The sequence below is a fragment of the Convolutriloba macropyga genome, chromosome 11 (assembly GCF_964194025.1).
Source record: "Convolutriloba macropyga chromosome 11, txConMacr16.3, whole genome shotgun sequence".
Lineage (NCBI taxonomy): Eukaryota > Metazoa > Xenacoelomorpha > Acoela > Convolutidae > Convolutriloba > Convolutriloba macropyga.
The window spans coordinates 8,747,712-8,761,595 of NC_134478.1; the positions used below are offsets into that span (position 1 = coordinate 8,747,712).

Genomic DNA, 13,884 nt, shown 5'->3' on the forward strand with positions numbered 1-13,884 from the left:
AAAACATGTTGAAAAAAATTGATGAATATAAGCTTAATGGAAAAAACGTGGACATTCAAATGACCAATTTGATGCTCAATTGCTTGTTTTTGACGTTTTCGAACGTTCGCTTATTTCAACTTTATGGGACAGACTATAGTTAGTCCCATAAAGTTGCACCGCAGGCGAACGTTCGGAAAGCTCGGGGCATGCAAATGCGCAGTGTTTTGCTAGATATCTGTGTGTTTTAAATTTGAACTTTGACCTTTGAAACGTTCGAAAGCGTTGCAACTTTATGGGACTGACTATATATATAGAGAATTCTTAGAGGCTGAAATCTCGAAACTTGACCTTGAGTGTGTGCGATCACATTATTTCAAACTGCACATTGGTTTACTATTATAGTCTGTCCCATAAAGTTGAAATAAGCGAACGTTCGAAAACAACAAAAGCGTGCAATTGAGCATCAATGTGCTCATTTGACTGTCAACGTTTTCTCCATTGAGTTTTCATTCATCAATTTTTTCTACATGTTTTAAATTTGAACTTTGATCTTTGAACTCTAACTTGTCGTTTTTGAAACGTTCGCTTATTTCAACTTTATGGGACACGCTATAGTTTCAATCATCGTTTCTGTCAAAGAAATTTTAAAACTAAGCGATGACAACTTTGGATCTTGAGCAGCCAGTTCTTACCGATGACGATTTACCAATTCCGGCGTTGAAGCCAGTTCTTGAGGACGATTCTGGTTATATAGACCTTGGAATCGATCGCCTTGTCAGCGAATCCCCTCTGGAATGTTCAACAACTCCTGGAAAGAACGAGGGATTAGTTGAATCCAATTTTGGAATGTCACTAAATTGGAAACCTGACTCGCCTAGCTGTAATAAGGAAGATGACATGGGATCTCACTTCTACTCTGAGGTGTCGGTTGAAATTGACGATGTTCATGATCCCCGGGCAGCTTTGAAAACTGGCTTGAAAGTTATTGATGCAATGGGAAATGGTGATGGCGGCATCGGGATGTTTGCTGGTATCGATACCCCAATTGCTGCCTCGAAGGGAAGCAAGCTCATTATCAAGACAGATCCGATGTGAAGCGGCGGGCTTAGATAAAATAGGAGAAATCTTTCTTTTAATCTGAAATAATTGACAATTTAATGAAATAAAATGCTGATCCGTTTTTGTTTTTACGATTAAGAAACTTGAATTAACAATTAACTTGGTTACCATGACTGTTTATAAAACATCAGATCACCAGTTTAATAAATCAATTTCCAACTGTTCATTTCCGTTCCGTTGTCAACTTGAACGCAACCGCGTTTATCACATGCGTCTGTGTTTGCTTGAAAGTCTTCTGGTTTAGCGGTTGCAAATTTCAAAAGTTCATAGTCTAATCTGTTAAGTCTATTGTTTGTTGCGTAGTACATGCAGATGTAGCTGAATTTTGTCTGCAATTGTTTATCATGAATCGACTTAAACAAAGCTCGTGTTTAATCAACATACGGTTAATATAAAAAATACAAAAAGGATTTCGAAACTTTTTCGCTGTCTACGTCCGCCTTCGACGTTGATATTATAAGGACTGATGGAAGGCTGCTTAGTTGCAGTGCAATTATGGAATACTTCGAGAAGTTTGGACAGGTGCTCAACGTCTCCAAATACTCGGTTCCAACTGGTGACATTGGATGCAAAATGAACGGATGGATATTCCGAGTTGACCCTAAATGAAAATTGTAGCAAAAGGGGAAAATTATGGTTTGGCGCAAAATTTTGTACACTATGGTACCAAAAAGCTACGTACACCTAAAGATTTTTTAAAAAGCAATACAAACAAATAAACATTTTGAGTTCAAATTTGTTCTCTAATAACGAGTCATTACACCTTTAGCTTTTTTAACGTCTGGTAGACGGTTTGTTTAGTTTTCCGTACAGGTTTCTCACGACGTCTGCGTCAATTTCATTCCAAATTTCATACTTTTTCTAAATGTTCCCAAAAAACTGTTTTCGTAATCGTTGCTTCAAAATCGCCCATAAATTTTCAATAGGATTCAGATCTGGCTGTATGCTGGCTATTCCAGTACGTTCCACTCGTTTTCTTGGAAGAAATTGCCGATAATCTTTGATTTATGCACAGGAGCATTATCTTGTTGAAAAATAATGCCCAGGAAATGCATTTTTTCTTCGTTAATTTTCAAAATTTCCAAATAACCGACAGCGTTCAGCTTGTGTGGACACTTAACAAGCAATTTGCGTCCATCTGATCGTATTGCACCCCAAAACATAAGTGATCGTTTGTCTGAACTCAAATTTTCAAGAAATCTCGTTCCATTTCTTCAAATGTCGAGAAAACTCTAACAAGTCCGTCGCTCGAGATGCGCACCCTTGTTTCCTTGTTTCATAAGTAAAAACAACATTCTGCCAGAATGAGAACGGCTTCTTGAGTATATTGATAAACCATTTTGAACGAAAACACTTGCGTTTCTTCTTCAAACCGACTTTTTTTGCAGCATTTCCTGAAAAAACGCCATATTTTTGAGAATTCGTCTAATTGTACCTCTCAAAATTGTCTCGTAGCAAGAGAAAGCGTTATGAGCCACTCGAATGAGCTCCAGTGAGGTTTTGGGATCTTTCAAAACATCGGCAACTAACTTTTTTCTGATTTTTTTGACAATTCCGCTCAATTTTTGGGCCTCGAAACTTGTTTTTCAGGTAAGATTTGTATGCATACTGTGCACTGGATCTTGATTTCAGGTTGAGTTGCTTTTGTATTATAGACCCTGAAAATCCGACATCTCGTAGCGTAACAACTTGGCAAACGGTAAAAGAACAAAGTGGTTTAACCATCTTTTCTGTTTAAGCGGAGAAAGTGAGAATGAAATTTCTCTTAAAACTTCTAAATTTCACACCTTTTTTCACGCCTTAGCGCTAATTATGCTTATGAAGCACAAATCGTGCTTTGAAAGCAGAAATCATGCTGTACGTAGCTTTTTGGTACCATAGTGTATATTTTTTTTGCTCTGGAACGAAGTTTGAAGCAGTTATTGCAGTCTTCTCTTTTTTTAAAAACAAACTGAGTTAGATCATTTCATTCGAAAATGTATCGCCCGATTGAGCGATTTGAATTCATAAATTTGAGAGTATTAATCGACGAAGCGCCAAGGCATTGCATTGAAGGCAACAATTTTGCTTCCTTGGCCACGAATTGAGTTAGTTTTTCTCGTTGCCATATAACAATCAAATTTTGCTTTTTCTTTTCTTGGATAGCACTTGCCTCAAGAGATAACAAGAATCTAAGTTCCACCTTATATGTTGATTGATCCAACATTCTTCTCACAATTAGTTGTTTTTGGAAACGTCATTCTGTTGTCGCAATTGTGAGGGGAGTTTAGATTGCATTATTCGGATCTATTCAGTTTTGCCTCCCCCCAGTGTTTTTACGCCCCCAGTTACAAACTATATGTAATATAGCACTTTACTATGTAAAAAATAGCACGTGCAACTGTGGGCGTAAAACATATAAAGAATAGAATAAATCCCATTATTCAATGCCATTTCTGCGTTCGAATAGCCAACCGGATTTATTCAATGTGCCGAATTATTTATCAAAAGTTTTTTGGCAGTGTAATTACACACTGCCTTCCAGTAAACAACTCGCTTGTAGAAATTTTGGGTCTTTCCCCATTATAGCCCCCTCCCCCCATGAAATTTTAGCCACACCATTATGGTATAATTACCATGATTGGGGGAGGCTATAGGCTACATGCCCTCTAAGCTGGGGGAGGGGCTATAATGGGAAAACCGAAATTTTTGTCTTTCTTGAAAGAAAATCAAGGACCTGTATGTGATGAGAGCAGGCTTCGCATGTCCAGTGATGTTTGGTTCTTTTTTCATGACCGATTGTGTTTGACTTTCAATTGCTCTTGAACAAAGTTTATAGCAATTATTGTAAACGTGTTTGTCGTTTTCTATGCAAATTTTTGGCTTGACAGTTTTTGCGCTTTTCTTCTAGAGTATTCTCTGACTAAAGTGACTTTTTCACGCTATCGTTCTTCATTTTTGAGTGATCTATTTTGCTCTCACTCCGAAGTAAAGCTTGATGCTAATATAAAATCGGTTGCAGCATAGCAAAAAGAAGGGCCTGATAGGCGAGTTGGCAGTGCTTCTGTATGGCTTGAGACTTCAGCTGTGCTTACTGTCTTGCAGCTCAGTCATCGAATGGTTTTTTGAAATAGAATTGTCTACTATCTCTACTGAAGTGGTTCCAACGAAAACTAGAAATAGAGGACACAGTTTGAATAGATTAATAAACTATAGTACTAGAATTGTTTTCTTAGGGTACGTAGTGTAAATGATAACTTTTTGTCACAACGATTAGATTAAATTGTTTTCCATACTTCATATTTTTTAAGGGGTCTTAAAGGATTTTAAAGACTTTGGACTGTTTTTCAAACGCAAACATTATGGAAAATGGAAAACGAAATGGAAAACTATTGAAGAAGTGTCTCTCCTAATCAGTTGTGCGGGCCGCGTCTGTTGGCGTGATTTTAAGTGGTTTTAGTGTTGCCTAAATTTTGTTGACCGAAAAAGTGAGAGAATTTTAAGCAGTGTTTATCTATGTTATAGTAAGTTTGAAATTAGACGGTTTTAAAGTTTTGTGAAATAGTTGAAGGTAATGTAGGGATTTGTGGTCGGTCAAAGACAGCGTCTTGACTTTTACCGCATTTCTTTGGTTTATTTTTTAGTGTGGTTAATTTCTCAGTTTGCGAGTGGGTTTTGCGTGCGCGAAACAAATGTACACAACAAATAGTTGTTTCAAACTTTGAAGCTTGAACTGTTGAAAACGAAAGTGACGTTTGTTCAGTTTCTTTTCGAGAGCAATTTTTTACGGGCAAAAGTTCTATTTTTCTGCTTTTATCTGATAGTCAATTTTTTCTCAGCTACTTTTTGAGCTTGCTTTTTTGGATTAAGAATTTTGGGCGAGCTAAAATGAACTAATTAGGTTTTGGAGCCATGTGTTGCCCCAGCTAATGAACCCTCGGCTAAGCACGAACACGTTTCAACAGAAGCGAGCTCTTGCCTTTTATTTGACAGCAGTTCGTCCGACGTTATTTGTTTAATCGCTCTCAAACGAAGTTAGTAGCAATTATGTAAGTCTTTTTAATGCGATTTTTTGCCTGACCCATTTGACTTTTCGTCCTCAAAAACGGGATTTACAGGTAGCGCCCAGCGGGCATTAACTGCTCTTAGAGCCTTTCAAATCTGTTTCAGCTTAGCGAGTTTAACGATCTTTACTGGCCAACGAAACTTAAGTTTTGCAGATGGGTTACTTGACAGAACGCCAGAGACAAAAATGATTGAACACTTTTTTCACAGCGAAATCTGGAAACTTTCAATTTTGCACTTACCAGTTTTTTATTTTATTAATAACAAGGCTTGAAAACTAAAAGTTGGAGAGTCGAATCCCATCATGGAAAATATTCCTAGCTCTCTCTCCCGTGTCTGTTGGGGTTTTTCTTTTTCTTTCTTGTTCACCTTTTATCTCTTACACACTCTCTCTCTCTCTCTCTCTCTCTCTATCTCTGTTCATGCCGCACTTTAGCTGCTGTTATGTGGCGTAATCTTTTATACTCATTGACGCTGAGTTTTAGTAGAATTGTTTTATCATAAAGGACTTAACAGGCCCAGCGCCCAGCGGGCATTAACTGCTCTTAGAGCCTTTCAAATCTGTTTCAGCTTAGCGAGTTTAACGATCTTTACTGGCCAACGAAACTTAAGTTTTGCAGATGGGTTACTTGACAGAACGCCAGAGACAAAAATGATTGAACACTTTTTTCACAGCGAAATCTGGAAACTTTCAATTTTGCACTTACCAGTTTTTTATTTTATTACTAACAAGGCTTGAAAACTAAAAGTTGGAGAGTCGAATCCCATCATTGAAAATATTCCTAGCTCTCTCTCCCGTGTCTGTTGGGGCTTTTCGTTTTCTTTCTAGGTCGTTGAAAGTTTATTCAAAGGCATTGCAGGATTCCTAAATGTATGCAGGATTTTGGAATTATTTAAATCTCTTAAGGCAGATTTTTTATCAGTTGATCAGATTTTCTGTGAAAAGGCTAATAGTTAACGTTTGCGTTTTGTCAATTTATAATGAGAATCAAGTCTGTTCCTTCCGCTAGTGAAATATATATCTTGTTGGTTTTCATTTTGGAATCATTTCTGCAACGCAAATGGGTGCATGGTAATTTGACTATGAGAAGTATCTCAATGTTTGGGAAGTTTTTTGAACTTTTTTCCTGTGATTTGTACCTGCATCGACAGCAGGGTGCATTTTGTCTCGTTAGAGTGTTTTAATTTTTGCCTAATTTTTTGAAATTAGAAATCAAGTGAAAAATTTATGGCTACAAGTTCCATCTGCCTAATATCTTTTTTCACCCTAGTTCAGCTTAATTCTACTCAACAGTAGCTGCATTCTGTCACCCATAAATAAATAAATATCGAAAGCGAGATGTTAGCTCGGAATTCTAGTGAGCTACCAGGTCATTTTATGGTGGAGTTTGGCTACGATTTGGGTCTGAACGCAGCACTTAGAGATGGAAAAGTGCAAATAATTTCAACTACTTTTGTTGGCAAATTGAAATTGGTGTCAGTGAAGCTGTTTCAATTCACGGACGAGCTGGAGAATGTGATCAAAGCAAAGACAAAGTCATACCGAGAGCGAAAGTTGCGAGAGAAGGCGCATTCACTCAGAAGAAATAACTGGAAATAGAGTTATATTTGTCAATATATAAAATTAATTTATTGTTCTAAGTTCTGCTTTTTGAAACCAGTGTTTTTTTAGGAAAGTGGTTCGCATTGGCATGAATATACAGACGTAACCCTAGTGTTTGTTAGCATGTTTTATGGTTTGATGCGTTCTTATGACAGCTTTCACTTGTGACTCAAGACAAAAAATCTGGAGCGAGGCTGTTCGCCTTGCCAATACTTTTGCAACTGTGTGAGGTAGTTTAGTCTCCAGCTAAAAATATTTGTTTATAACGGCGGGCGGAACTCACTAAACGTTCTGAACCTAAGTGCTCAAAGAATTGTTAAAAGGTGTTCATATACGTGGTTAGAGCTAATGACAGTCGGCTTAAAAAGGACGAAAGATAATATCTTTAAATGTTTGATATTTGGTTTCTTATACGAATACGTAATAAGCGGGAACGAAAGACAAGATATGGCCGGATTCTCCGGATTTTAACACTTTTCCCAGTGCTTCCCGCTTTCTGATCCTCAATTTCTGATTTTCACGAAAACATTTTTCCCCACTCGGGCTGGAACCAGCAACCTCCGAATGTGAGTCCAGATCACTAACTCTTGCGCCACGGTGATTTTGATTTTCCGACTTTAAAGCTTTCTTTCAAGATCAAAGATGCACTTTCTTTTTGATCTGTCTAACGAGCCCTTTGAGCAGGACTGTTTTGTCTGTTTTCTTCGGACTATTTTCTGGGACTGTTTTGTATGTTCACCGGCTCGATACTTAAAATGTCCAATGTTGCACTCAACATGCACATGGTAATGTTACTGTACCATTCATAGAAGCTGCCGAAATGTCAAAAAGCCTATTTCAAAATTTATTAGCGTTGACAAATATTCTGGCAGTGAACATTGAACGCGTTTGTTACTGGATAGATGTCTTCAGCAAGCATAAAAAACAAGTTGATAATAGCTCGGGTGGAACGAGTCTTTGGCCCTGCAATTAAATTACGAGTTTTCCCTGGAATTGAGTTCAGAGCTAGCTAACTGGAAGTCAAAATTTTGTCAATTCCAACTGGATACGTTCCAACTATAATAATAAGCATAACTATAAACAAAATTGTGTTTAGGTCAAGTTACAGATGTCAGAAAGTATAGTGAAATACTGATGAACAGTTTGTTCGATATAATCTCCATTACTCAGTATAATCTCCATTCTTGAATTTAATTTGCGCATAGTTGAGATGTTAAAATTTTTAAAATGTTGATGCTTTCAAGAAGGCCTCTATATAGGTGTTATTGGCCTTCGAATTCGAAACACGAAATGTATTACTGCGCTAAGTTTGATTAAAATCTTGATGTCATTTTCCTTCTCGATGCTGAAGTCAGTCAGCAGTCGAGCCAGAAATTTGAAGATCTTAAAATGAGAAATAATTTGCAACAATCCGGCTCCAGTAAATAAGATTATTTACTTATGCCATGAAAATTGATGTAGGCTGTAGAAATGCTAATTAATTTCTTCCTTATTACGGTCTTGAGATCTACTAATTTACTTTCTTACGTTAAATGGAAATATACAAATAGCATAGCCTGCAAATTTTCTGGACGTTTTTAAAGCAGTCATTATTCTCAATCTAAAACAGAAAACATTTTATCAACTGTGCTATGATTTTAACCTGCTGCATAAAATATTGACCTGGTAGTTCTGGTAATGTGGTGTTTAGGAACCGGAGAAACCGGTGGAACCGTGTGAGTTGCCAAGAGCGGACAACGGACTTCTGGAACTGAAAGAGTGCAACTTTGCGCAGGGAGTTGGTTCGGGACATAGTCTTATCAAGTTTTACGCTCCATGGTTAGCACAGTTGTGGCATAAAGTATACACAGTCGTTATTTAGGAAGATTTTTGATTTGAAATCGGAAGAATTTTTATTGTATATTATTGAATGCCCATTTTACTTAGTTTTCTTGTGACGAACTGTTTGGAGGTTTCAATTTGTTATTTCCATATTCAAGTGTTAACATTAATTCTTCTCGAAGGAAGTTTGAAGCAATTATTGCAAACTTGTGTGCCTTTTGTGAAAAATGTGCCTAACCGTTTTGTTCTAGAACATTCTTGCGATTTCTATTCTCGAGTGACTTTTTCAACTTTGAATTTATGATATTTGAATTGCTCGCATTCAGAAAGTCCGTTGCAAAAATAAAAGCGATTATGCGCGAAGACAGTACATAGCCCGTGTAGCGTAGAGGTCACTGTTACCGAATCTTTACAGAGAGGTTGCAGTTTCGAACCCCTCCTTAGTCAGAAGACTTTGCACTATAAAAGTTTCTCTAGCCGCGCCAGTCGCTCGAGAGCAATTCGTCCGACGTTAGTGGGTTTTTTAAATCAAAAACTGGTTATTGATAGCCGCTAAGCGATAGCTGAGGCCATTATTGACCTTCTCGAGTGTTGCAGCTGCTGGGATGGACCTAATTGAAGGTTAAAATGCCATTTTAGGATTTTTTGAGCTCAAAATGGTCAATTTTCGAGTTGTTTTTTTATTACTCTTGAATTGGAGTATGTCCAAGTTGATAAAGGCCTTTTGCAAGATAAAAGAGTTTTTTGAAAATATTTTCAATTTTTCTTGCCTCAGAAGCCAGCTAAACGCCTCCAGGGTTCGATTATGTGTTATTGCATAGTTTCTAGGGGCAATGGAATGATTTTGAACATTTTAATATCACAAGTTTTTAGAGAAAATTATTGTTATGTTCCTATTTGAGCCAATGGAAACTGCTTAATGCTTACATTTAGGTTAATGGATAGACTCTGGAGTTAACGAAAAAGTGCTGAAGATATTAATATCACGAATTTTAGCAATATTTCTTATAAATTTGCAACTGATTTCAAATTTTTGACGTTTTCTGAGTTCATCAATTTTATTTTTTGCGGGCTAATGAAAGTTTCTTAGGTCTTGCAGATTTGTTAGTGGACAGATTCCAAAGACTAATAAGGTTAATTTTGCGAAATTTAGAAACTTCCCTTAATTTTTTCAGTTCTCCTTTTTTGAATATTTGTTGTTTTTCTCGTGTTTTTCTTTTTTCAGTGGCCAATAAGCCTCTTTCAAAGCTTGTGCATGGGTTAATGGGTATAATTAAATTGATAAATTAATTTTGGCCTTTAGGCAAAAAGCTTCAAGAGTTTTAGCAATGATTGTTTCTATTTAGTTTGTTTGATTACTTTAGTTTCTCAACTTTTGAGATGAGCTTGTTTATCTTTTTGGCTGGCATTGTTCAATTGATCTGCTGGTCAGGTAGAATTCCTCTGAGTCTTTCGTGCAATTCTGTGGATTGTTTTTCAGGACTTCTCCTGCTATGTTTTTTTGTAAGTTGTTTTCACACCTTTGTTCATCACTTTGAGCTTTCAAAACGGGATAAACAGGTAAAACTCAGCGGGCATCAATATTCATTAGAGGTCCTTAGCCTCTTATAGTTGTCCCTCAACTATTTAGAATGGTGAAGCTGCTGGGAAGGCCGTAATCCAATGTTAAAAGGTCCTTTTTCGGAATTTAACCCAAAATATGTTGCCTTTTATCGCGTTTTTCGTCGTTCTTCGAATTTTTTTGGCAGACCAGTTTGAAATTGAGGTTCTTAATATTGATACAGGTGTATTGCGAGGCATAATCACTTTTTATGACCTTTTTGTGAGCTATATGTTTGGTACCACAAACATAAATATGCAAAATGATACAAATGTTTGCATTTTAGTTTTTGAAAACTTCGGTTTTTTGATTTGCCAGCCTCATGGACCATAAAAACTCCTCGAGGAATTGGTAATAAGTTACGGCATAGTTTCAAATGGAAATGGAATGGCTTTCAAGTTTTTAAGTGTACCAATTTTTTATCAGTTTTGTCCAGCCTTAGGGGCCAGAAACTTCCTTTAGGGTCTGATAATAGGTTAATGTATAGTTTTTAGCGGCAATGGAATTGTTTTCAACATTTTACTTTTATGGAATTTTAACAATTTTATAAAATTTAATTGTTCAAGTTTTCTCATTTGAGTTTTTCAGCCATAGATTTTTCAGCCAAAGGAACCTCTACTAGGGTTTGATATTAGGTTACTCTATAGTTTTTAGTAGTAATGGAATGGTTTTTATACATTTTAACATCACTATTTTTAGCAGTTTTTGATAAAACTTGCAATTTTCAAAGTTTTTGATGTTGATTGTCATTATTCAATTTCCATCGCCATCGGCAGGGGACATTGTCTGCGTTTATCAATCTTCTAGGGCTAACTTTTTTAAAGTAGAGTCTTGCTGATGTGCTACTGGACAGATTCGAGGAGCAGGCAACCGAAGTGGTGTTGAACATAATATTTTGCAGAATTTAGAAACTTCAAAATAATTTTGCACTTTTTGGATAATTTATAATGTTTTTTAGTGGCGCCAATGAACAACCCCTTCAAGGCTTGTGCGTGGGTTAAGAAGTATTTTTAAGTGGATAAATTTTGACCTTTAAGGTATAAGCTGAGTTATAGCAATGACTATATTGTTTTTGTTTCGGTTGTTTTAGTTTTCCAATTTTGTTTGCCTTTTTGGCTGCCAATGTTAATTGATACGCTGGTCAGTAGATATGCAGTAGTTCAAAGTTTCTCATTATTTAATTCAAATCCTTCGATTGTAGTCCAGGATTTGTCCTGCTATGTTTTTTTATTTCGTCGTCAAGACTTTGTTACGACCATATGGCGTCACAATCACTTCAAATCTGCCTTTTGTTCTTTCGTTCTTGCAATTTCAACAGACTTGCGTGCGTGACGTCCTTTTTCACTCTTTGGGGAGCGAGTTTTTTGTTCATTCGCGTGATTGGTCTCAAGTTTTTGGTCACTTGTGACTTACCTCACTCTCAAAATTGACTTCCTCACTCTGAAGTCGACTTTGACCTTATCATTCAAAGAGGTAAGGTCAAGTTGATGTGCCTCACTCTTAATGAAGGTGATTTAAGAGCAGCTAATAGAAGCAGAAATAAATTATACAGAGTCTTAGTCAAAACTTAACATCTCAGCCTTAATGAAAGGAATAATTTTTTCGGTCTGTCTTCTTACTTTCTTATGGAGACTGCAGATCTACGAAGCTATCGCGTCTGGCAATCTGCCAGCTGTTTCCAAAAGTTGAAATCGACTGATTGCTAAAGTGCATTTTAGGCGTAAATGCTTAAATTTTGAGTGGTTGAAAATTTGTAGAAACAAGGGCGTAGATAACGTTTGGACTATTGTTTGTCTAATCGGTTGATTTTTTTTTACTTTTGTTCATCTGTAGACTCTTTTATACTCTGCCTCAATTTTTCTTCGTAATCTAGGCTACTGGGATTACATGACTGAGCCGCGTTTTCGTGGCGATTTTCAGGCTGTAATTGATTTTTTGTACTTTCAATTCGTACATTATTGGAGACAAATTTGCCTGCTGTCCGATAAGCTGAGTGCTATCTGGTACATATCTCATTAAGTTGTATTTGAATTCAAATACAACTTTCAATATTTATTGGCATTAAAAACTGATTGTATGGGTTGCAAGTTCAAAGTTTGTCCCACATGACAATTTGATTTGTTCATGGCTTGAACTGATGAGAATTTTGCGAACAACTAAGATTCTATGAAGAGATGTCTGACTACGGAAGCTAAATTTTTTGTCAAAGAATCCGATATGAAAGTCACTTAAATGCACTTCAGGTGTGGTCATTGTAAGCGGATGGCACCTGCGTGGGCGGAGCTGGCTTCGAATCTGGCCTCTGTGGAAAGCGTACACATTGGCAAGTTGGATTGTACTGTCTACAGGAGCGTGTGCAACAAATATGACGTGCATGGATTCCCGACCATCAAGTACATCAAAGATGGCAAGGAGGTTAGTATCTCTCATTTTGGTTTGAGTGTCTACATTGAGAAAGATACAAAGTTGAGTTTTAGAAACTCATGGGAGTTTTAGCTGTTGTTTTTGATCATTTTTGCAATGCGAATATGATTCCTAGCTCTGCACTCTAAAATTGGTGGGCAAAAATATCGCTATCCTAATTTTAAAATTAAAAAATTAAGTCCATGGTGCATATCGATTGGTCCATATCAGCAAATACTAAACTGCTGCCTCCTAAATTTTGCACATTCACAGGTGGCTAGCAATTATCTCTGCCTCACTAAATTATCTAAATTTCTCACAATTTTAAGAAGCTGAACTCAAGTAACGGAAGCTGACTAATAAAAGTGAAATGAAAAGTGCGCCAAAATTGGTGTAATTTCTAACTTTGAATTTTATTAGTGTTTATAGTGGTATATAATAACATTTAATGACGTCATTTGAAGCGCCCCTAAGTAATTTAGTTACTCCCCCCTCCCCGACTGAAGCAGGCTACAATAAATTCCAGATCCCACTAGACTTTCGAGAGCTATTCTTCCGACGTTAATCGACTATGTTTTTAATTAGTAAATAAATCGACTAGTCTCACATATTATTTGGTCACATAAAAAAAATCATTAAAACACAACTTCAACAAATGAGTTGAATGTTTCAGGTCGAGAAGTACATTGGCGGCAGAGACGTGACATCGTTGACAAATTACCTCAACAATAAAGTGAATGGAACCGAGATACCCTCTAAGACCCCAGAGGCTGAAAGAGGCTGTTCAAAAGTGAGCCCGACCAAACATGGAATGTGGGAGGCCGTGGATTGTAACTTCAAACATCATATCAGTCACGCAGATGTATTCGTCATGTTCTACGCTCCCTGGTGTGGCCATTGTAAGAAACTGATGCCTACGTGGGAGAAATTGGCTGAAAACTATTTGCATTATGTGTCCATCAGGATCACAAGAGTAAGTTGTGCCGAAAATTACCGGATATTAATGGTCGACATTTTTATTGATTGTCGGGGTTCTGTATCGGGATCCGTTGGAATCTCCGACTCATTTGGAAGTCACTAAAAATTGTTTACCAATGTTATTCGGGGTTGTTGAGGTGTTATCATGGAGCTCAAGAATAAGTTAACGGGAATGGCTTTCTCAACAACGCCTGAGTAGTTTGGACTCGATTGTTGTTCCGACTCCTTTGACTGCTTTTTGCTCAGTCGATTTTGGCCGGTTGATATATTTACGTAGAGAGTTGTGAGTGATATCATTAGAAAGCCCGTCGAGCGTAGAATATAGAAAGAGTGA

At 37.0% G+C, this 13,884-nt stretch overlaps 3 protein-coding genes across 5 annotated transcripts in view; all 3 read left to right on the forward strand.

The window, feature by feature from the left end:
* The window catches only part of LOC142349487 (serine/arginine-rich splicing factor 7-like), a 398,530-nt gene that overhangs the window by 350,098 nt on the left and 34,548 nt on the right, over positions 1-13,884 (forward strand). The gene's annotated exons all lie outside the window — the stretch shown is intronic.
* LOC142349483 (thioredoxin domain-containing protein 5-like) overlaps positions 1-13,884 on the forward strand; it is a 47,478-nt gene that overhangs the window by 12,276 nt on the left and 21,318 nt on the right. The window contains exons 3-5 of the mRNA XM_075401072.1: positions 8,439-8,566; positions 12,413-12,584; positions 13,246-13,545. Of these exons, the coding sequence (XP_075257187.1) occupies positions 8,439-8,566; positions 12,413-12,584; positions 13,246-13,545 (600 nt within the window). The remainder of the gene's footprint in view (positions 1-8,438; positions 8,567-12,412; positions 12,585-13,245; positions 13,546-13,884) is intronic.
* On the forward strand, positions 304-6,790 carry LOC142349485 (uncharacterized). Of its 2 annotated transcripts, XM_075401075.1 has the most exons (4): positions 304-383; positions 598-1,073; positions 1,563-1,676; positions 6,505-6,790. In XM_075401075.1, exons 2-4 carry the CDS (start codon positions 640-642, stop codon positions 6,743-6,745), a joined length of 789 nt encoding a protein of 262 aa, XP_075257190.1. In that variant the 5' UTR covers positions 304-383; positions 598-639; the 3' UTR covers positions 6,746-6,790. The 2 variants fall into 2 exon arrangements, with proteins under 2 accessions (XP_075257190.1, XP_075257189.1); XM_075401074.1 differs by lacking the exon at positions 304-383 and having other exon boundaries at positions 556-1,073.